We start from the raw sequence: 22,526 nt of genomic DNA on the forward strand, positions 1-22,526 counted from the left end.
CCCCCCCCCCCTTCTTTGCCTTAGTTGAATTAACTCCATGAGGGCACTCGCTTTCGACAAAGCTGGGAGATTTTTAGATCCTGAACACTCCTCAGGAGACCAGCACAAAGTCTGACGCTCTCTGCCTGCGATGACGGAGCTAATCACTCAGAACACGCTCACTCACTGGTATCTGTTTATACCTTGGGACACAAACCACATTTCCATGTGTATCAGGCAGCGAGCTAGTTACCAGGGGCACGAGATGAGCCCGTTTATTATGGAGCAGCTGGGAACACAGACATTAACAAATAGTAACACGTAATCACCGGGTGGCAGAAGCCGCCAAGAAACAACGCTGTGCAATATTGCCTGCTCTCTGGAGTTCTTTAGAACACGGGGAACTGGGACACACACCTTCGAAAACAAAAGCCACGCGTTTTGAAATAGTCCGTTGGCAGTCAGACCCGTTTCCCACCCCACAGTTGATGGCGGGCTCGATGTGTCCTTTCGTTCGCAGCCGGACCCTGTGTTTCCCGACGTCCAGCCCTGAGCTGGTCAGGGGACACTCTCAGAGGCGGCTTATGTCAGCGGGATCGCTGCTAAAATTCACACTGGCACGACAGTACCTGAGCTCCGTGTGATTAGACCTATTTCCGTGTTTCTGCTTGAGTCATGGATGTGCTGTGCTCGACCTCAACGTGTCAAAAAAGACAAAACTTTCAGTGTCGGGGGAACAAAAAAAGTACCGAGAGGAGAAAAAGAAGAAAAAAAGTAATCACAAGATCAGAGTCCTCATTGTTTCGCAACCTGCGAGAAACAGCATCTCTCCCGGCAATGACTGGCAAGTGCTCTGAAAACTTCACCAAATTATCACTTTTTTCCTTTATTTAAAAAAAAAAAAAAAGCAAGAGTATTTAGTTGTCATTAGTTACAACCAAAGTTCTCTAAATATCCCACTGCTTCTCAAAAAACTACGTTGGCAAGTTCAAGTAATTTTTTAAAAAAAGGAGGGCTTCAGGAGTTTTGAAAAACGTCGGGTTAAAGGGGGCGCCTGGGGGGCTCAGTCGGTTAAGCGTCTGACTTCAGCTCAGGTCACGATCCCCCAGTTCATGGGTTCGAGCCCCGCGTCGGGCTCTGTGCTGATGGCCCGGAGCCTGGAGCCTGCTTGGGATTCTGTGTCTCCTTCTCTCTCTGCCCCTCCCTTATTCGCGATCTGTCTCTCAAAAATAAGTAAATAAATAAAAAAAACTTTAAAAAAAGAAATGAATGCAGATCAACTGTGGGATTTGGAAACCTGAAGTCCTAATCGTAAGCTGCGCTGGGTTTGAGGAACGCCGTCCTCTCTGTCCATCCAGGGCCATCACACCAGAGGCTCTTGGAGGGGGACCCGTCCCAACAGGGAGGTCCCCGCTGCCTCTGGAGGTGCCTGCCGGTGGCATCACAAAGCATGGAAACATGCCGACAAAGTCATTCCTCTACAATCCATGCCCCTGCCTCAGCCAAAGAGTGTCTCCACTGGAGGCTGCCCGCTTTTCACAAACCCCTGAGGCTGCCAGCCTTGTGTTTAATAAAGACAGCAAGCCGCTACGACATCCAACTGGAATTTCACCACCTCTGCGCCCGCGACTTTTACGACCACCTTCTGCATATGGCAAATGGCGCTGGTTTTCCATTTATGGTAATGATTTAAAGTTTCCTTTTTAAAATCAGTGTATGCTTTTAAAAGTGTGTTAAGTGTAAAGGAAAAGATTAAGTAAATAATAGCAGGGATGTGGGGGAGGGGGAATGACAGGTTTGGGAAAGCGAACAACCAACAAAAATAAAACCCAAGTGGGTTCTCCCGCTTTCCCACTGCTGCAGCTCAAAAGAAAACTAAAATTAATTCCTTTTGCTGGATGAGGAAGAAGAAAGAGCCTCCGCCCCCAGGCCCCCAAAGGAAATTCACTAAACCGTTGAAAGCGATTCCCCCAGAGAAGGGGCTTGAGGGCAGGGAGAAAACATCCACGTTTTACTTTAAACCCATCTGGATTATTTGAATTTTTCTGTTGCAATAGAAATTAACCCTCTGACTGACATATAAAAAAGAAAAGTTAGAAATACTTTTTCCAGATTAGTCGTGTGCGTACTGCCTATGTGATACCTTTGGCATGGAAAACTTTTTAATTTCACAGAGTCAAAAACAATCACTTTTTTCTTTACGGCTTTTGGGTTTGCAATCTCGATTAGGAAGTTCTCAGCCCCTAGATTGTACATGCAACACGGCTGTCCGTATAGACACCTCCTGAGTGATACCGGCCCTTACTGCTTCACGCATCAAGGTGCCTGCTCGAACACCAATACAGACGCGTTTACTGGGTCTTTGGAGCATATACTAATACCTGGAATGGTAAATCCCCCCCACTGTCCTCATTTCTCACATTTTCCCACCTATTCTGGGGTCCATGTATTCCGTGGGAACTCCAAGGTCATATTGTTATGCATCACTTTAGTATTTTCAAAATAAAATTTCTTTCATTATTAAAACGGGGAAAGGGGTCTTTTCATGAATCTTTCTTATACACCAAGAATGAAGATATACCAGCATTTTAGGGGCGCCTGGGTGGCTCAGTCGGTTGAGCATCCGACTCTTGATTTCGGCTTAGGCCATGATCCCAAGGATGTGAGATAGAGCCCCGCATCAGCACTTCAGCACTCAGCACAAAGCTTACTTAAGATTCTCTCTCTCTCTCTCTCTCTCTCTCTCTCTCTCTGTCTGTCTTTCTGTCCCTCCTCACCATCTCAAAAAAAAAAATAATTTTTAAAAAAAGATATACTAGCATTTTCTGTTTAAGAAAGCAGCTGCGGGTTTATCTCCCTGAACTTGCTGCACCGGGAAGGCAGGGGACAGGAGAATAGAGCCCCAGACTCTAGAAGCCCCACATCTGGTGCCCAGTCCCCACCTGCAAAGGCCCCTTCAGATAAGCCAGCACGTTGAGGGGAGTGGGAGGTGTGAAACCAGCACATCACAAACACTGCCCTGGCTGGGAACTGGTGCCTTTGCTAGAAGGCTGTGAACATAGCACTGGCTTAAATAAAAATCCGCTCTGACTACAGAAAGCCCTGGATGGGGCCTGGAGAGCTCAGGAAGGCCCACGGCCAACAGCCTTCGGGGACAGCAAGGAAAACATGCACTACACAGATAAAATAGGGGCTCTCATTGTGGGCCACACACTTCTAGGCCACATACTTGACCCTACCACCACTCCCCAGTTTCACAGAGAAGGCTCCAGAAAGCTCACCTCTCCTCGACATCCACAGGAATCAGGTGCGCTTGGGCAGAGGGCCACTCCACACCCAGCACTACTCTGGGCAGGATCAAGGCCATCACAGCTGGCACTGACCTGGAAGAAAGCATTCACCTGTACCTATGCAGCTGCTTAACGATTTGGACATTTAGGAACAGATGTGATTAATGCCAGCCTGTATATACTCAATACTGGCTAAGCCTGGATCACCTCTGATAAGCCAAGGAGACAGAGACCCATTGATGCCAATATCAGGCACCTTGATGGGAAAAACAAGAATATGAGAGTCATACCTTCTAAAGATTTCCACATCAAACCCACTATCATTCCATCTGGTCGTTAAAAGAGGCTCAACCCAAACCCTAACCGTAACCCTAATCCCTAGTCCTGACCTTGACCGTAACCCTAAACCTAACCCCTAGCCCTGACCTTGACCCTAATCCAAACCCCTAACCCTGACCCTTACCCTGAACCTAACCTAAACCCTAACCCTAACTCCTAACCCTGACCCTAACCCTTACCTTAAACCTCACCCTAACCCATAACCTTAACCTAAACCATAACCCTGGCCCTGACCCTAACTCCTAACCCTGACCCTAACCCCTAACCCTCACCCTGACCCTAACCCTAACCTGTAACCATGACCTGGCCCTGACCCTAACTGTACCACTGACCCTGACCCTGACCCTGACCCATCTGACACACAGCGCGGTGAAGTTTCCATTATTTCCACTTCCACTTGTCGAAGCTCAGAGTCCCCGCGAGAGAACGGGAACTGAGTGAAGGGTTCTGACAGCTCCTCTTTTCGGGACTTTTTAAAAGTTTGGTGTCCACGGGACTGACTCTGCAAACCCAGACCCTAATGATCATATTTTTGCACAGAATTCTGGGATCAAAATACAATTCAAAAATAATATATTTTCTGACATCCCCCAAGAAAAAAATGACTGGTTTCTTCCCTCTAAAAGGGTTTAGATGGAATAACATCTGTGTTGAGAATATTGTGAATATGTTAAACTGACAGGCAGTCTCTAAGGCACTCTGCTCATTAATGTGCTGTGCATAAAATTAAAACTTGAAATATATTTTTAAATCCATTTTGAATCATTTAAGCAATTCTCCCGCAAAGGAACTATTGTGCTAAAATGATATATTTGGAGCAAGGAATATGAAAGCTATTAAAATGTCTTAGACCCCCTGCCTTTCATGGGAAGAAGGGGGGAAAATGTTCCCTCGCTTTGATTTGAAACATGCTCTGTATAAAATAGACCCACCAAAAGAAAAAAAAATAAAAAAAGAAAGTAGTTTGAAATTACACTAAGAGTTTGATTTAAACCCAGAGGAGCCAAAGAACTCAAAGTTGCATCTTTTTATTTCTGCCTTGATGTGCACGGCCCAGCCAGCAACGCTCAGCGGGTCTGGGAGGGCCCAGCGGGGGTGCGTGCATGGTCCCTAGGTCTGCAGCAGCCACCGCTGGGAGCGGGAAACCCCAAAGGAGGGAGGAGGACAGGGGTGGAAAGACAGTCTCGTCCTGCCCTTGCCTCGTCCGGAGTTCTGCAAACACCTGCACGGACGTCCAGCACACCAATCGGTCCGTTGGTCTCTGCAGCCCGTTGGCGTGAATGTGTGGTGAGAACAGCAGGCTGCCTCATCCACACCTTCACCAAGCGAATCCTGAGTGCCAACCAAGAGCCATCGTTGTTCTGGACTCTGAGAGGTCCCTGTTGAGCAAAACTCACTGGTGAAAATTCATTATGAAAACGTGCTGTGAGGCGGGGAGGGGGGCTGGGTGGCTCAGCGGGTTAAGCGCCTGACTCTTGATTTCGGCTCAGGTCATGATCTCACAGGTTGTGGGGATCCGGCCCCGCATCAGGCCCCAGGCTGACAGTACAGAGCCTGCTTAGGATTCTCTCTCTCCCTGTCTCTCTGCCCCTCCCCGACTTGCCTGCACTCTTTCTCTCAAAATAAATAAACTTCAAAAAAAAAAAAAAAAAACCTTTCGCTCTCTCTCTCAAAAATAAATAAGCATAAAAAAATTTTTTAAAAACTTTAAAACCCTCCCTACAAATGCTACCAAAGTGTGGGGAGGGCATCTGGCCTGGTCTGGGAAGCCTTCCTGGAGAAAGTGACAGCAGAGTTACTTTGTAAGGGAGGAGGAAGAAAAGCGACATGCATTCCAGGCATAGAGCAGGCCAGTGCAAAGGCCCGGAGGCAGGAATTGGCCTGAAGTGTTTCCTAGATGGAAACCAGGCGGGTGAGGCAGGAGCACAGCCTGTGAGAGGTTGGAGGTGAGGTCAAGGTGAATGCATCAGCCTAGGCAGGGCCTAGGTCCACCACCAGCAGTCTCCACCTGACCCTAAGAGCAAACACTTTCGTTGTCTATAACTTGTGCTAGGCCGTGTGCAAATGCCTTTCGTACATGGTGCTAATTCATTTCTTCCTCATGACAACTGTCGAGAGGGTTATTATTGTGATCTCCATTTTACAGATGAGGAAGGAATCTTCTCAAGTGAGCACAGCTGGTAAATAGGGAAGGATTTGAACCCGGGGAGGCCAGTTCCACAGCCCAGGTCGCACCGCACGATGTCATTCCTGAGAACATGGGAGGGCCGCTGGGGGGGGCCTAACACAGGGAGGGTCCATGCTCCAGTTTGCCACCGCCGAGCCCCCCTGGCTGCCCACGGGAGTGATGAGGGGGCCCGATGGGGGCTCATCGGGTGAGATGGGAGGGGGACGAGGTCAGGGGGCCACGGACACGCCCCCAGGAGGGTCCCCACTTCCCCCTGAATGCTCCCTTTCAACGACGTCCGACGACGGGGCAGACAGTTGCAGGCTGGGAGCCACTGCTCTCCTCGTTCACTAGCTTTAAAAGACCTGGCCCACACGCGGTCCCCCAGTAACCGCAGCCAGGTCTCTGAAACAACACGCATTCCCACCTTAGCCTTTTGCATCTCGTAGGGCCCCCGAGCTTTCCTTTAAAATCCACTGGACTGAGGGTTGATGGGGGGTGGGTGAGGGGCATTGAGGAGGGCACCTTTTGGGATGAGCACTGGGTGTTGTACGGAAACCGATCGGACAATAAATTTCATATATTGAAAAAAAAATAAAAAATAAAATAGAATATTGTAAAAAAATAAAAATAAAAAATAAAATAAAACCCACTCGAGACGAAGTTGTCTGAAAGCAAACAATAGGCCTCATAGACGCGTCTCCCCCGACTCCGAGGTGAGGCTCGCCTAGGGAGGTGACTCCACAGAAGCCATTCGCCTCTCAGATCAAACATGCGGAGTCCCCGTGGGTCCTGTCCCCACGTCCATGACAGGCAGAGGGGGACCACGTTTCTCAGCCACGCGAGATGCCCTTTCATGTCCCGGGTGAGGCCTCCCGCTCCGGAAGGCTAGGACAGCCTTCGTTCCACCAGACAAGTGTCCCCCGAGGGCCCGCTGCGTGCCAGGCACTGACCGGTGGCTCGGCCTAGAGCGTGGGAGGACGCTTAGACACCCCCCCCCCCACCGCCCACGCCAGGAGCCCGGCCCCCAGCAGGTCCTTAAGAAATGCCCAACAGACGCCCACGGAGACTGGGGGAGGGGTGCGGTGGGGACGGAGAGGAGAAACGCTGTTCTCTCCTTCCTTTGCAGTCATTTACGGTCACGTGGGACGGCCCAGATTGTCGCGGGAAAGGTACTGCGGACCACTGTCCATCCAGGAGGCCCCAGGACACCCCGGGTGAGCTCTCGCCTTGCAGTTTGCCACACTGATGCCTAAGCACACCTGGATCTCGGCTTTCCGGCGATAAAGCTGTGCGACCGTGGACCAGCGCCTGAGCTTCTCTGATGCTGTGTCTGCCTCTGCAAAAGAGGAACGTTCATCACTCCCGCGTCATGGGGCTACCGTGAGGTCTCAAGGCAGAGGGGCTTCGCAGGTACTCAGCCCGGTAAGTGCTAAGTAAGTTCCAGCTTATACGTGGTCGTCATCACCGTGGGGTGACAGCCAGGCGGTACCCACGTCAGGACGCCCTACTCCCCGCGCAGCCTAGAAGGCGAACCTCTAAAAAGGAGCGGCTGCAAAGCGGCTCCGGGTGCTAACTGGAGCGGTGGGGAGACATGAGGGTGTCCCCAGAGCTCCAAGATTAACATTCTGGCCCCTGAGCCACCGCTCCCTCCCCGCGCAGCCCCCTGTGTGGCTTCCTCCTCTCTCTAGAAGGGGCTTCCTTTCCCAGCCACGAGGTGGGGGGGGGGGGGGGAGGGGGAGGGCTGGGGAATATGCGTGACCCGCAGGGCGTCCCTAGGACCGGACACAGGCAGGGCCTGTGCACTAGGCAAACGGCAAACCCTTGCCACACCTGACCCAGCCCGGAAGCAGTGGGGCCACTGGGTGGGGGAGGGGGGGACTAAGCAAATTAAGACCAAGGACGTTTGACTAGACGGATCTTAGAACACTACTCAGCCGCACGACTTTCCCCCAGGTGGGAGGATTAGACGACTTTCCAGAGCGAAATGGTCTGAAATCCGTTTTGTTGCGACGGGTAGACCCCCATCACGACCAAAACTGGAGTGGGCTTTAATTGGCTGGAGTAACTGGGAAACCCAGCGGCAGAGCTGGCCTCAGGAACCTGCAGACATCCAAACCATCACTAGATTTTTCTCTTGCGCCCTCACTTCCACCCTCCCCTCCCCCTCTCCGCTCTCTGCACACTGGCCTCCTTGTTTCCTGGAGCATTCAGGCTTCTCCCCTACCGGCACGGAAGCAGCATGCACACGGGCAGGAAGAGAGGGGTTTGGCCACAGACAGCTCTAAGCTTTCCATATCCCAGCCTAGGGACAAAAAGGGTCATCCCAGCTTGGTGTCTGTTCATAAAAACCCAGGGAAAGACTCTGATTGGCCCTGCTTCGGTCACATGTCCTCCTATCTGGCCAATCACTGCAGCCCGGTGAAATGTCACCTGGTGATCAACCAGGCCCCAGCCAGGCTGGAGGGAAGTATAGTTAGCTGCTATCCCAGAACCACTTCAAGCACCGAAGGGGATAGTCTGCAAAAGATTTCAGGAGCGCGATCTTCCTACTCTCTTTCATGAGGTCCCAGCCCTGAACCCCTTGATGCCCTTGAACCCCGAAAAGCAGCAATGAGAACATGAGAGGACATCCTCTGGGGGGATGTGGGGACCCAGGGGGTCCTACGCTGTGCCCGAAGCCGCAAAGCCTGTGTGTTGGACTGGACAGCCCTACCCAGGTGCGCTAAGCACCTCCCACTGAACTTGGAATAAAATGTCCAAATTCCCCAGACCCACCTGGTGCCGAGGCCTGGTGGACCGCCCAGCCCCCATGGGTGTCCTCCTCTGTCCCCAGAGATGGCTTGCTTGCACTGCTCGCGTCCCTGCTCAAATGCCACCTCCCCTGGCATCCTACTGCCACAACTCCCTCACCCCACAACACCCCTTACATGTTCTGTTTTGTTTTGTTTTTAACGCTTGTCCTCATCTGAAAGTCTCCTGGTTTATTGGTTTACTAAACTGGGAGCTTCCTGAGGTTGGAACCAGTCCTGCCTTGCCCCTGATGGGTCCCCAGTGCCTGGCACAAAGCCCAGCATGTAGAGGAGATTCGGTACATGTGTCAGTTGAGTGAATGAGCGAATGGATGACCACTGGAAACCGTAGCCTGCCTTAAGCTTCAGCGGAAGGGGAAGGGGACAGGTCTGCCAGGTACGTAAACCCCTAATCTTACGGAACAGAACATGGAAACCACCTCCCGTCTCCCCTTCCTGCGCAGGGGTCCAGTTTTCCTTCCAAACTTTCTGTCGGACCCTCTGCTGGCAGAACCCAGGGTAGCTGGCCCACCCTGGACAGCAAAGCCCTGCGCCTGGCCAGGCCAGCTCGATGAGGTCTCTCTGGAATCACAGGTAATATGCCACTCGAGTTCCATTCAAGGACGGTACCTGCGACTTCAGGCTACTCCAAGCCCTTCTTGGGCGACACCTGCATTCTCAGAGCACATGCACTTCTAAGCGGACTCCTCCTCGAGCACAGAGGCTTCATTGCAGACGCGCCTTGTGACAGCCCATGGACACCCTCTGCCTTCCATTCTGACAGCCACCCGAGGACCGCTCCTGGGCACTTACCACCTTCCCCTGCAAAGATCGCTGAGTGTTAGTCTCGCTTGGAAATCAAAGCTGGCTCTTCTCCCCTAGCATTCAGGCTTACTTTTCACACAGGGGCTGGGCTTTTCTCACATCCTAAGAGCTGGCACAAGAGAGGCTGGAAAGGAAGGGGCAGGTGAGAGCGAAAGAGAGGAACAAAATGCACCCTGACCCGGAGGGGCCGCGACGTGGAGTCATTGATAATTGCGCCCAGCGGAGAACAAAGCTGAGAAGGAGGCTTCTGGGGCGCGGTGGGAGGGATTCGGCTTTGTTCTTCTTCAATAAGCCCCAGAGAGTGATGTTAATTGTTACTTTAGGTGTGTGGAGTGTGGACAATGTGTAAGGTAAGACAAGAGTCCCTTTGCTGTGACCCGAGCTAACATAATGGGGGCGTAAGGACTAGAGACCCTTGGAGTTCCTTAAGCTCGGTGAAGCCATCAAAAACCTGCCCTGCAAATTGGCACCTTTATCTCAAGCCTTCATGTCTTTGTTATGCAGTCGAGGTGATAATCACCCGCGCTGTGGGGAAAAAGGCACGCTGGCTGGCTGGCTGGCTGGCGGGGACGTTGGTTGCACAAAACATTCTTTGGTTTAAAAAAAAAAAATCACAAAATAAAAAAGAAAACTGTTTAAGCTTAAAAACTAAAAAGAAACAGTTGGCTCCAGTTGTTGAAAGGTTTTATAGAGCAACAGCAAGATGGGGGAAAAAAATAAAACCTAAAAACTGTCCCAGAATGCTGAGAGATGGCCAAAAATGTTAATATGCAGGAATATGGCAAACCTTCCCAAGCTGTAAATATTTCCTCCCTTTCCCACGTATGATGGGAATCAGCAAGTGTGGCCATCCCTTCCCCTCCCAGCTCTTCCTGAGTAACACTCTTTCCAAAAGAACGGAATTAAAGTGAAGAAAAGGTGAACAGTGTCCGTCAGAGGTCCGCGAATGTCTTGTTTCAAATATCGTAGGGAGGAGGTTTCCACTCCTAGAACGAGGAGAGGAGGAGAAGGCACACATACTAATGCAGAAGTTCACCGAGACTAGGATGTTCAGAGATGACACGGGACCCAGCGAAACCGCACGAGATTTCTTTTTTCTTTTTAATTTAAATCCAAGTTGGTTAATATATAGTGTAATATTGGTTTCAGGAATAGAATTCAGTGATTTCTCACTTGTATATAACATCCAGTGCTCATCCCAACAAGCACCCTTTTTTATGACCATCCCTCATTTAACCCATTCCCACCCACCCACCCACCCCCCCGCGACTGCCCTCCAGCAACCCTCAATTTGTTCTCTCTATTTGAGAATCTCTTATGGTTGGCCTCTCTTTCTGTTTTTATCTAATTTTTCCTTCCCTTCCCCTATGTTCATCTGCTTTGTTTCTTTCATCCACATGAGTGAAATCATATGATATTTGTCTTTCTCTGACTAATTTCACTTAGCATAATACACTTTAGTTCTATCCACCTTGTTGCCAATGGCGAGATTTCAATCTTTTTGATCGCCGAGTAATACTCTATTGTATACATATACCATAACTTTATCCATTCATCAGTCGATGGACATTTGGGCTCTTTCCATACTTTGGCTATTGTTGATAGTGCTGCTATAAACATTGGGGTGCATGTACCCCTTCAAATCAGCACTCCTGTATCCTTTGGATAAACACCTACTAGTGCATTTGCTAGGTTGTAGGGCAGTTCTGTTTGAACCGCCATACTGTTTTCCACAATAGCTGCACTCGTTTGAATTTCTACCAGCGACGCAAAAGGGTTCGTCTTTCTCTGCGTCCTCGCCAACATCTGCTGTTGCCTGAGTTGTTAATTTTAGCCATTCTGACAGGTGTGAGGTGATAGCTCATCATGGTTTTGATTTGCATTTCCCTGATGATGAGTGATGTTGAGCATCTTTTCATGTGTCTGTTGGCCATCTGGGTCTCTTCTTTGGAGAAGTGTCTATTCATGTCTTCTGCCCATTTCTTCACTGGATTATTTGTGTTTTGGGTGAACAATACACAATTTCTTGGTATAAACATAGTGTGGCATAAGTATGCTCCGTGAAACTCAAATTTAACTGGACATCCTGTATCTACTGAATCTGGCAACCCTAGAGCCCTCGGTGGTCAAGCTGATTGAAGATTGGTCATTCATGCTGACAGGACGGTGAGTGGGGGCTCTGTTCATAGTTGGTTGAAGCAAATCCGTGCCCGTCAGTCAGGAAGGTGTCTTCAGGGAGCGCCTGCAGGTGACAGCACAGGGCCTCCGCCTCACCTGGGTCCTCCACCAACTTCGGCTGCCTGACAGCAGTTTCAGGGAGAGGCCCAGAACCTCGCGAGACCCACCGAAAGTTCAGGCAACACCTCAGAAAAACCAGAGCTGGGCTTCTTTCCCACTGTCCTTTGCTGCTTGGGTTGGACGCCCACGGCCAAGCTCAGCTGCTTAGAAATCATCCAGAGAGAGAAGGGCCTCCTGATTATCAAGAGAGAGGAGGAGGATAGGATATGTGGACGCTCCATCTTCCTGCAGGCCCTGCTCCTAGGGAGGAAGAGTCACCCCCAAACCCAGAGTTCACGGTCAGACGAGGGCCTTTGAAGTTGGCTTCAAATCCTTTCTCTCCCACCAATTGTTCGAGCCGGTTTTCCATTCTACAAAATGTCACCGAAGGAATCCCTCCTTCGTGAAATTGGAGAATGTAAAGAAGGATCCAGCTGGGGTCCAGGGAATGCTGGCGCCATGATGGTTACTATGGCGCCTCAGGAAGGCCCACGGGGCTGCCCCAGGTGAGTGTAGCTCTCTCCCCTCTCAGGAAAGAAGGAATCCCGCCCTCCGGGCCAGTCCAACAGCCGCCCACCGCCTCTTCTTCAAAACTGACATCTTCGGGGCGCCTGGGTGGCGCAGTCGGTTAAGCGTCCGACTTCAGCCAGGTCACGATCTCGCGGTCCGTGAGTTCGAGCCCCGCGTCAGGCTCTGGGCTGATGGCTCGGAGCCTGGAGCCTGTTTCCGATTCTGTGTCTCCCTCTCTCTCTGCCCCTCCCCCGTTCATGCTCTGTCTCTCTCTGTCCCAAAAATAAATAAAAAACGTTGAAAAAAAAAATTAAAAAAAAAAAAAAAAAAAAAAAAAAACTGACATCTTCAAGAAGCAAAGCCCAGCTCCAGTCAAGGCCTCATTTCCATCTCCCCACACTGTCTCCCAAACCTTCGTGCCTTTGGCCAAAGATGCCTCCTATGCCGAGGCGACCCGCAGGCTGGTCGTTGGGCGACGTTCTCCGTTATTCGTGAGCACCAACCACTCTGGCAGCATGCAGAGCCATTCACATTTGCTCCCCCTACGCCACCTCCTCAGACCCCTACAAGTTCATTTGACAGATGAGGACATGGGCTCAGAGAGGTCAACCAACTTTCCTGAGGCCACTGAGATGGAACACAGCAGAGGCAGGGCGTGAGGCCACATCCAGTCCCAAAGCTTAGACTTTGAATCTCAACCACTTCTCATCCTAGACCCATCCCCCAGGGTGGCCCATGCAGCTATTTCTGAGGAGAATGGGCAGAACTGGCAAACTCCTACTCATCCTTCAAAACCCAACTCACTCCTCGCCACCTCTGTACTTCCCTGCCTCATCAGGGACACGCTCTAAATCACATCATCCTACCGTTACCCCATCCAGAATGATGAAACGATGCATTATCATCTGGGGGTGTTCACATCTGTGCCCCCACTCGACTGACCTCCTGGAAGGCACTGTCCTTGCTTGTCCATATCTGTACCCGCCACACCTTCCAGGGATGCCTCCAGCTGCACTGGCCTCCTTAGTGTTCTCCAGACACTCGGGGCCGGCTCAGCTCAGGACCTGAGCTTCCCTACCCACTCACAATAGTTCTTCCCATACCTCTCCCCTGACTCCCCATCACCCTGAACCTCCTTCCTGATTTAGCCTCCTCGGGCCAGACGTGTCTCCCTGGCATGAGCCGGTGTGTGCATTTGTTTATTGCCTCATTGTCGGTCTTTCCTCCAGACGTGTCCACCCCTCCCCCTGGGGCAGGGGCAAAGACTTAGTCTGTCTGGTCCCTTCCTGGATCACCGCGCACATCAGAGGTGCTCGGCAGACATTTGTAGAATGAATGAGCCTGGCATACAGAGACATTCAGTAAGTGAACTTACTCTTAATTAATCATTTTAACAGAATCATCTTGGAAGCTTCCCAAAGGGAAAGCTGACTTTGCCCTCCTATATGATGGATCCTCCTCTCCCCGCCGTCCACTATTCACACCGCTTTCCAGATTACTTACCCCCTGTTGTAAGAATGGTGGCTTCACAAAAAAAGGCCCGAAAGAAAACCCTGAGCCCACCTGGACACTTGTCCAGCCTGCGGCAATCCAACCAGGCCCACCAGCTTGTTCAGCCAAGGGCATAATGTGTACCACATTCATGAATTAACCTATCCTCTCTAATTCCAGCCCCCGCCCGGCCCCGTCACTGTTTTGGCTGAGTGGGCAAATAGGACCACCCCAATTTGGGGCCTCTACCCAGCACCTCCCAAGAGCCAAGAAAAATATACACGCCTTGGGTGCAAAGAACATTGTTATATGTAAATACATCCCCCAACAGCTCCATAAAAGCATTAATCTGTTGATAAGGGAGCAAGGAGGTCAGGGAAAGGGAGGGGGGCAGACATTCCAGGGAGAATCACAGGTACCCACCTGGAAGGTAAAACACCCACGCCCCCTCAGGTGACCTTGGTAATTATCCCGGAGATGGCCTGTAGTTCAGCAAAAGCATGATGACCCCCTTCGCTCAGTCCCATGAGTCTCTGGGCACCTGTGTACCTCTTGGCTGCTTGGGCAAAAAAAACATGGCGCCCTGCCCTCCAAGTCTGTCCATTAACTGTTGTCTCTTAGACCCATTGTCCAATTCCAGGCCTCTGACAATGTGGGCTGGTGGAAACCTTGGGAGATCACCAAGTCAGTCAACGAACCGATTGAGAACCCCAGTCACGAAGGGTTGGTGTTGATGGGCATGAAGGAGGGTGTGGGTGTGGGGTGTGCAGGCCATATTATCTGTGCATTTCATGCAGGGGATTGTTATAAATGGTCAATACCAGCAGAAATGCATACATACGCGACGCTCTCCCCAAGCCATGTGCAGGAATACTCGGGGCAGCACTGGGGTGGCCAAAACCCCAATCCCCACCCCAGCGGCAGCAGGATAGACTTCGGGAGTGGAAACGAACAAAGAACACGCCCAGGCACGCACAGCAAGGTGGATGAACCTCTCAAACACAACCTTGGGCCCTGGACGAGTCACTTCTGCAAAGTTCAAATGCCAGGGAAACTAATCACCCCCCCAGAGAAGTGGACAAGGCGGGTGGGCTGGAAGGTCCTAGTTGATAATCCAGACCGTGGCTCCGGGGGGGGGGGGGGGGGGGGGGGGTGCGTTCCTCTGTGACAGAATTCATCAAGCTTGGTACATTTAGGATGGGTACACTCGTGGGTGTGCGTACTTGCCTCGCAGGCCTAAATTTTAAAGGGGGGAGGGTGGTGAGGCGGTGAGGCTTCCCTAGGGCTTCCCGCACAGGAGAAGGGCTGCCGCCGCCGCCAGGGCCAGGCAGGTGGGCAGGGAGGTGGGCGGAGGGCTCGGAGGCGGGCGGAGGAGGGCAGCGGGCCCACAGCCTCGGCTGGAGCCTCGCGCCCGCACCCCGCGCCAGGTGCAGCACAGCCTCCGCCTCCGCGTCCCGTGTTGCTGGGCAACCGGTCTCCCTGGCGACGCGAGACGCCGCCGAGCCCAGGGCTGGTGCGCGCCGCCGGGAGCCCAGAGACCAAGAGCCCACATGACGCAGAAACCTCTCAGCACCGCTGCGGCCGAGCGCATGAACCTCGTGGCCCAAGACGAGATCTGGTAACGCCCGGGATCCCGTACCCGGTGGGCGGGGCCGTCCCCACCTCGAGCGTGCACACCTGGCGGCCTCAGTTTCCCCTCCAGCTCCTGGAGGCGGTCGACCTCCGGGCGCCAGGACCGTGCGCTGGAGGTGGTCTGGGCGACGTCAGGGACATGAGGGCCACCAGAAAGCCTTTCTCCGCTTAGGCCCACGACGAAAGATAAAAGATACTACATCTGGTTTTGCAATCATCTGCAAATCTTTGCTTGTTTAGCCGACCAACATGTTATTTTTAGGATTTACCAAATTACGAAAAAAAAAATAAAAGAAATATCTTAATACTTAATTTGAATGAGGCATGCATAGGCTCTTTACATTCTTGATTTTCCTGCCTTTTTAAATAGTAAGACATTTCAATTTAAAAAACCGATCCATTTTCTAAAAGGTTTATGTTCAGCAGACATTTGCCATGGGTGTTTTTATTCGGCGCTCTATTGAATCGCTAAATACACCATCTCTGAAGTTTCCACCAATATGGGAGGTTACTAATTTAGATGCAAGTAAGTGAAGTTGAGTAACAATGAAGCATAATTGCTTACTTCTTAAACTTCAGTTATCCTGCTGGCCGTCTCTCTGATTTTTATCATTTCCTTGTAAAACCTGCGTTAATCACTTCATATTTTTCTTTAAACTGGCTTTCTTTTTCGCTCAAATTTATTTTTATAGGAAACTTTACCTCTCTCTTGTCAATGGGAAGCCAGAATCCTTTGGCATAAAATACACAGCTATTCATTGTTTTTTATCTTTGTCTCAGACACCTGTAAGACTGCCGTGACAGGTATGTTCCATCCGTTTAAAATGCCCCTCCGTCCCTTCTCCGCCAGACAAACTCATACTCATCCTTCAGGACCCAAATCAGATGCCCCCTCCTGTGTGAAGAGAGCCGGTTCAACCCTTAGACGGTTCTGTCCAACATCCAAAGTGGCTCCTGAGCCAGTGGCTGGCCCAAATTGGAACGAACTGTAAATGTAATAGAAACAACAGATTTCGAAGATTTCATACCCCCCAAAGAAACTAATATTAAAATTAACTTCAGCCGTTTATTTTCACTTTTCCGTTAGTGTGGCTTCTAGAAAATTGTTATTATGTACGTGGCTCATAGCTGAGGCTCACATTATATCTCCATTAGACTAGACTCTGCTTTAGATGCTCAGTGCCCAGGGCAGAAAGCTTGTTCGGGACCTCCAGAACGGTGGAGACGCTGGGCGCTGGAGGGGTGGGGGGTGGGGGTGGGGTGGGGGTGCAGATACTGATTCCAAAAGAGGAAAAGAAGCTTGAAAGTCAAAATGAGTAAATGTTTAATTAGGTGTGTGCAAAATGTGACACACCAGCCCTCAACTAGTAGGTCACTGTATATAAATCATATTTACTGTGGAGCACAAGGACCAGGATCAGGGCAGGGCCAGTGGGGGATCTGGGGGGCAGTATTTAAGGAGGACTCATTCTCAAGGTCAGGCCATGCTGGCTGTGCACTTGCCAGAACCTGGAAGTGAGCACCCCTTAAATTCTGCACTCCAGACGCCTCACCCCACCTCACTCACTTCACCAAAATAAGGACTCTAATACCTACATGGCCCCTCGGGCAGAGCCAGCCCCAAGTCTTGTCCCCAGCGTGCCATCCAACCCGTACCTCTGGTTCTTTAGACGCCTGTCACCCCTCGTGGTCCCCAGAGACCGGGACTCCTGCTCCCTCTGGCACCCAGCTCCCTTTCTGGCACAGAGGCATAGTTCAGTCGATAATACGCATGGAAAAAAGTAAAATTTTCCCCAGTGGACCTTTTAGAGCTTGCTACTTTAACCTTTTTCCAATGCCGCCCAGCACTTAGGACCTTTGTTTTGTTTTGTTTTGTTTTGTTTTGTTTTGTTTTGTTTTTCAGGAAATACCGCCTGAAAGCTGAAACCGAAGCGCGGCAAAACTGGGCCCAGAACTGGGGATTTTTAGCAACCCCTCTCGAGGAGGTAAATAGAGATTTTATGAGCCTAGAGGTTACAGAATTGATTATTTCAAAGAATAAATGGTTAGGAAGTGCATAATTTGTAAGAATAAAGTTAAACGGAGTGCTGTGTACGAAAACCGGTAACTCTGAAACCTATAGGTTCCTTCCTTTCGCGAATTTATTGAGCACTTACTACGAGCCAGCCATGTTCTGGGTGCTTCATCCGAACCAGCTCGTTTAATCCACACAACAACTCTTGCACAGAAGGGAGTGCTGTTTTATGCCCATTTTCTGAATTAAGAAATTGAGCTCCAAGACTCGCAAAGTCATACAGTTAATACAGGGAAGCACCAAGGGGAGAAACTGGTCTGCCTGGTTGCAGGGCCACTTGGCCTCAGACTACCCATCTGTAAAATGGGTTGCCAGTCCTCAAGGGGCCTCATTGGGTGAGTGTGTAGTTCAGATGGGACGAGAAGTAGAAGCCAGGTGAATATATAGGGATTACCGGGGAAATATTCTAGGTATTTCCTAAACCAGCCAGGGAACAGAAACAGGCAGAAGGGCCGGGCGTAATTACTAGGGAGTGGTAGATGTGACTGCAGAAACCCCTGGGCCCATGCAGAGCTCATCAGCTCAGTTGAGTGCTACCTGATAGACAGGAGAAGTGCAGATCCCCCGTGGCTCAAGAGAGTCCAGAAACCCACCCGTTTAAATGAAATCTGGCCAGGGGCGCCTGGGCGGCTCGGTCGGTTGACCGTCCGACTTCAGCTCAGGTCACGATCTCCCAGTTCACGGGTTCAAGCCCCGCGTCGGGCTCCGTGCGGACAGCTCAGAGCCTGGAGCCCGCTTCGGATTCTGTGTCTCCCTCTCTCTCTCTGCCCTCCCCACTCACTTTCTCTCTCTGGCTCGCTCGCTCTCTCAAAAATAAAAAAATATTTCTTTAAAAAAATTTTTAAGTAAAGAAATGAAATCTGACTCTTGAGTGGTGGCTCGGGTCTGTAAATCACCTTACAGATGTAAAATGCATGCATGGGCTTCAGTGGGACGGTGGCCACCAGACTACAACCTTTCTTTCTTTATGTTTATTTATTTATTTTGAGAGAGAGAGCGAGTGGGGGAGGGGGAGAGAGAGGGAGGGAGAGAATCCCAAGCAGGCTCTGCACTGTCGGCCCAGAGTCTGACGCCAGGCTTGACCTCACAGACTGCAAGATCATGACCTGAGCCAAAACCGAGAGTCGGACACTCAACCGACTGAGCCACCCAGGCGCCCCATGACAGTCTTTCAAACTACCCCCAGGACACAACAACCTGGAGACCACATTTCTTGGGAGGGACCGCAGAATGGCACAATCATCGCATAATTCCAAACCTTCGTGATTCAAGGCAGCGTAACCCCATTTGTAATTCACCCCACCGCTAGCTTTCAAATTATGCCACTCTTAATGAGTTTTTTTTAATACTTACAGAATTCTACAACTTGAGATTTTATGCATAAAATGAGTCCTTATTAATACAAAATGCATAAAAAGAGTCTGTATTAATATTCCTCACATGTAATTAAGTTGGGATTTCGGAGTTCAAAATCGCTTTAAAAATTAAAAGGGGGGATGGGGACTCTCCTCTAATATTTTAAAGATTGGTCCTGGAAGCTTGTTGGCAAGTTTTTGAGTCCGCAACCTGTGAGGTTTTCCCAAATTACGGCGCAGGAGTATAAATTAGCAGGTGCAAAAGCTGGTGCAAAGCACAGCAGCCAAGCGCCGAGTCCCGAGGCCGAGCTGACGGTCCCCAGTCTGCCCCTTTCTCTCAAGCTCCCCAACGTTTCTGAGCCCTGCTTCGGTCACCTGCAAACAGCGGCGTTCCGGGGGGACGGGGACGAGACGGCTCCCACTAACCTCAGTCTGAGGCTTCCTGTCTCTGGGGACTGTGTTTCAGTTGCTCAAGGGTGACGAAGAACCCCTCACCCCGAAGCCCCAAATCGAGCTTCCCGAGCGATTCCGCATCCGGCCCGTGACCCCAGTGGAAAAATACATCAAGGTTCGCCAAGTTGTTTTGAATACTTATTTTCCTAAGTAAGAAATGAGCCCTGCAAGGAACTGTGTTCGCCCCACTCCGCGGTAGGTAAGAAGGCAGTGGCGCCCAGCAGGTGGGAGGCCAGTTTCCAGGCCCTGTCGGAGCCCCCGTGCGGGGAACACATCAGGCTACCCGTCCCCACACGACACTCGCGAGGACCACTGCATCCAGCGCTGCAGAAGCGGAGGGCAGCCGAGAAAAGGATGGGGTTGGTCCCGTCATTCAGCAAACGCTTCTAGGGGCTGGGCCCGAAACCGGGGCAGGGCAAGGACGGGGCCCAGACCACCGGGATCCAAATCCTGCTCGGCTGCTCACCCTCTGCGTGGTCTTGGGAGCGTCCGATTGCCCTGTGTCTCCTTTCCCCCCTGTACGATGGGGGTTAACGAAAGCACCTATTCCAGGGAATAGTGTCGGGGTTCCGTGGGAGAACGCCTGTGAAGGATTTGGAACGTTACCCGGTGGGTTTTAGAGAGTTCCAATGACGGTTAGCTATTGGTGGGTGCCAGGGGCTTGCTTGGGTAAACAGTGGTAAACGGGAAGAAAAGACAAGGGGGTGGGGAGGGGGGGCCCACATGAAACAAGAAAATCAACACAATTGTTAGATGCTGTGCTGAATGCCATGGAGGAAAGAGACAGGTGAGGTTTTAGAGGATAACAGAGGACAGGGTGATGCCCTTTGAGCTGAGGACTGAAGGATGACAAAGAGCCAGCCCTGGACAAGCTTTCCAGGCAAAGGGAACAGCGTGTACAAAAGCCCTGAGGCAGAACAGGGCCTTACTTCAAATGGAAGGGGAGAAACTAATGTAAACATTTGCCCTCGTTTTCCAAATATTTCAAGTCTGTCCAGGGAATTGACGAACGAAACGGTGGTTTTTCATTTCAGACAGAGCCTCATTTTCCTTCAGTCTTTAATTATATTCTATCACTTTTCATTCCTGTGGCCTCTACAGTTTGGGGGCGGGGGGGAGTGTGGGTGCATGCACACACGTTTCATAAAGCCTCCTGAGGAAAACGGGAGTATTTGTAACCGCCGGGATACCATCCGACAATATTGTTATATATTTTATAAAGGGGGATGTGAACTTACTTAATATGTCTTTTTTTAAAATGTTCACTTATTTTTGAGAGAGAGACAGAGCAGGGGAGGAGCAGAGAAAGAGAGAGAGGGGGAGACAAAGAATCCCAAGCAGGGGCTCTGTGCTGTCAGCGCAGAGCCCGGTGTGGGGCTCGAACTCACAAACCGGAAGATCATGACCTGAGCTGAGACCAAGAGTCGGACACTTAACCAACTGAGCCACCCAGGTGCCCTGATATTTCTGAACCTTACTTTGTTTTTTTCCTTTTTGCTCTTTTATCAAATAAAAATTATCTTCCCAGGGGCGCCTGGGTGGCCCAGTCGGTTGAGCATCCGACTTCAGCTCAGGTCATGCTCTCGCGGTTCATAAGTTCGAGCCCCGCATCGGGCTCGCTGCTGTGAACCTGACAGCCTGTCAGCACAGAGCCCATCTCAGATCCTCTGTCTCCCTGTCCCCCGCTTGTTCTCGCTCTCTCAAAAAATGAATAAAAACACTTATTAAAAAAACAATTACTTTCCTGGAGGTCATGAGTCAGTGTGTTAGGCATGACCAGATAAAGAATCACCCCTGGCTTCATGGTTTTGTGGCGAGAAGCGAGTCTCGGGGTCCAGCTGACCGGAGCGTGTATACCTTGGGCGCATCTCACTTAGGGAGACCTTCCTGTCCTTTCCCCATCGGGCTTCATGTGCCGATCCTGGTGCCTCAGTGGGCATGCCCCGTGTCACTGTGGCCCAAGGTGGCTAAACCCCCTACGTCTCCATTCCAGATCCTTCCGTCCCCGCCAGTCCCGAAGACGACCCAGGGCTTCATCGGCTGGAGAGCCGGGGTGCCAGGCCTGAACAAGGGTCTGGCGCACGCTTTTGAGATCAGGAGCTGCAAAGGGGCGTATGCCAAAGAGCTAGGCTGGCCGGAGCAAGGCATCCACTGAGTCCAGAGGCCAGCCGCTGGGCACCTGCCGGCCAAGCACCAGACCGCTGATGTCGAAGCCAGCGCAGGGAGGAGCTCCCCAGCCCCCCCTCTGCAGATGCAGCTCCCCTCCACGTTTGCTCAGGGGATGTTGCAAAGAACACAAAACAGCCCCTTGACATTTTCAATTCATCAACACCTCCCCTCCAGAACGTTCTCCTGACACACTCATTCCTGGCTAATATAATGAATAAGGCAAAATAGAGTCTCTGAATTCTGTTTTGATACCTTGGGAATTTCTAAGTATGGCTTTTAAAAAACAACATGATTGAATTTTAAGAATCAAATTTTGTCTGGGCCCTTTATTGTCACTTTTGATCCTACCTGTCACCGTCCGTTCAATGTCGCGTATGGATATGTATTTGTATATATACATACGTACAACAGAATATTACTCGGTGATCGAAAAGAATGAAATCTTGCCATTTGCAACAACGTGCACGGAACTAGAGGGTATTATGCTAAGCGAAATAAGTCAGTCAGAAAAAGACAAATATATGATTTCACTCATGTGGAATTTAAGAAACAAAACATGAACATAGGGGAAGGGAAAGGAAAATAAGATAAAAACAGAATACAGAGAACAAAGTGAGGGTTTTGGGAGGGGAGGTAGGTGGGGGATGGGCTAGATGGGGGATGGGCATTAAGGAGGGCACTTGTTGGGATGAGCACTGGGTGTTACATGTGATGAATCACTAAATTCTATTCCTGAAACCATTATTCGACTAACTGTTAACACGGATTTAAATAAAATTTTAATAAAATAAAATGATAAAATAAAACCTCCCCCACTTACCTGCCCCAGCCACCCTGTCACAGCACCTACAGCAGCCGAGCTGGCCAAACCAGGCCGTTTTCCTTCCGCCGTGGACATGTGATATTAACCCTTTGGTTAACATTTTGCTTCTGGTCCCTGACGGGCCCTGAGGCTTTGTTCCAGGGCCTACAAATGAGGGATAGAGGTAGGTGTAGAAAGTGGGGGCATCCAGGTGGTCAGAGAGTGCCAGAAGGAAAAGCCAGCATGCTCACAGGCCCCTCCCTCCATCCGGGCCCCAAGGAGAGTTTGTAAGAGGCTTGTGGAAGCTGATGTGTGTTTCTGAGGAGCAGACCTGGAGGGGGCAGGACGGGAGGGGCCATGCTCAGTCATCT

The 22,526-nt window shown here is 50.8% G+C and overlaps 1 protein-coding gene and 1 long non-coding RNA gene across 3 annotated transcripts; one reads left to right on the top strand and one right to left on the bottom strand.

Moving 5' to 3' along the window:
- Positions 1–4,620: 4,620 nt before the first annotated feature.
- LOC131486007 (uncharacterized) lies at positions 4,621–14,540 on the bottom strand. Its single transcript, XR_009249137.1, has 4 exons — positions 14,512–14,540; positions 9,381–9,516; positions 7,038–7,114; positions 4,621–4,987 (listed from the first exon to the last, which is right to left on the bottom strand). It is a non-coding gene; the product is annotated as an uncharacterized LOC131486007 (long non-coding RNA).
- Positions 14,541–15,145: 605 nt separating this feature from the next.
- CIMIP1 (ciliary microtubule inner protein 1) lies at positions 15,146–21,664 on the top strand. Of its 2 annotated transcripts, XM_058686072.1 has the most exons (5): positions 15,146–15,288; positions 17,206–17,287; positions 19,198–19,299; positions 19,737–19,793; positions 21,178–21,664. In XM_058686072.1, exons 1-5 carry the CDS (start codon positions 15,221–15,223, stop codon positions 21,337–21,339), a joined length of 471 nt encoding a protein of 156 aa, XP_058542055.1. In that variant the 5' UTR covers positions 15,146–15,220; the 3' UTR covers positions 21,340–21,664. The 2 variants fall into 2 exon arrangements, with proteins under 2 accessions (XP_058542055.1, XP_058542056.1); XM_058686073.1 differs by lacking the exon at positions 19,737–19,793 and having other exon boundaries at positions 15,149–15,288.
- Positions 21,665–22,526: the final 862 nt, after the last annotated feature.

Source organism: Neofelis nebulosa, chromosome 9 (genome assembly GCF_028018385.1).
Source record: "Neofelis nebulosa isolate mNeoNeb1 chromosome 9, mNeoNeb1.pri, whole genome shotgun sequence".
Classification (NCBI taxonomy): Eukaryota; Metazoa; Chordata; class Mammalia; order Carnivora; family Felidae; genus Neofelis; species Neofelis nebulosa.

Coding starts and splice junctions, on each gene's coding strand:
- CIMIP1 (XM_058686072.1), top strand. CDS start 15,221: ATGACGCAGAAACCTCTCAGCACCGCTGCGGCCGAGCGCATGAACCTC. Junction 19,300..19,736: donor CAGTGGAAAAATACATCAAG/GTTCGCCAAGTT, acceptor CACCTATTCCAG/GGAATAGTGTCGGGGTTCCG. Junction 19,794..21,177: donor AGGATTTGGAACGTTACCCG/GTGGGTTTTAGA, acceptor TCTCCATTCCAG/ATCCTTCCGTCCCCGCCAGT.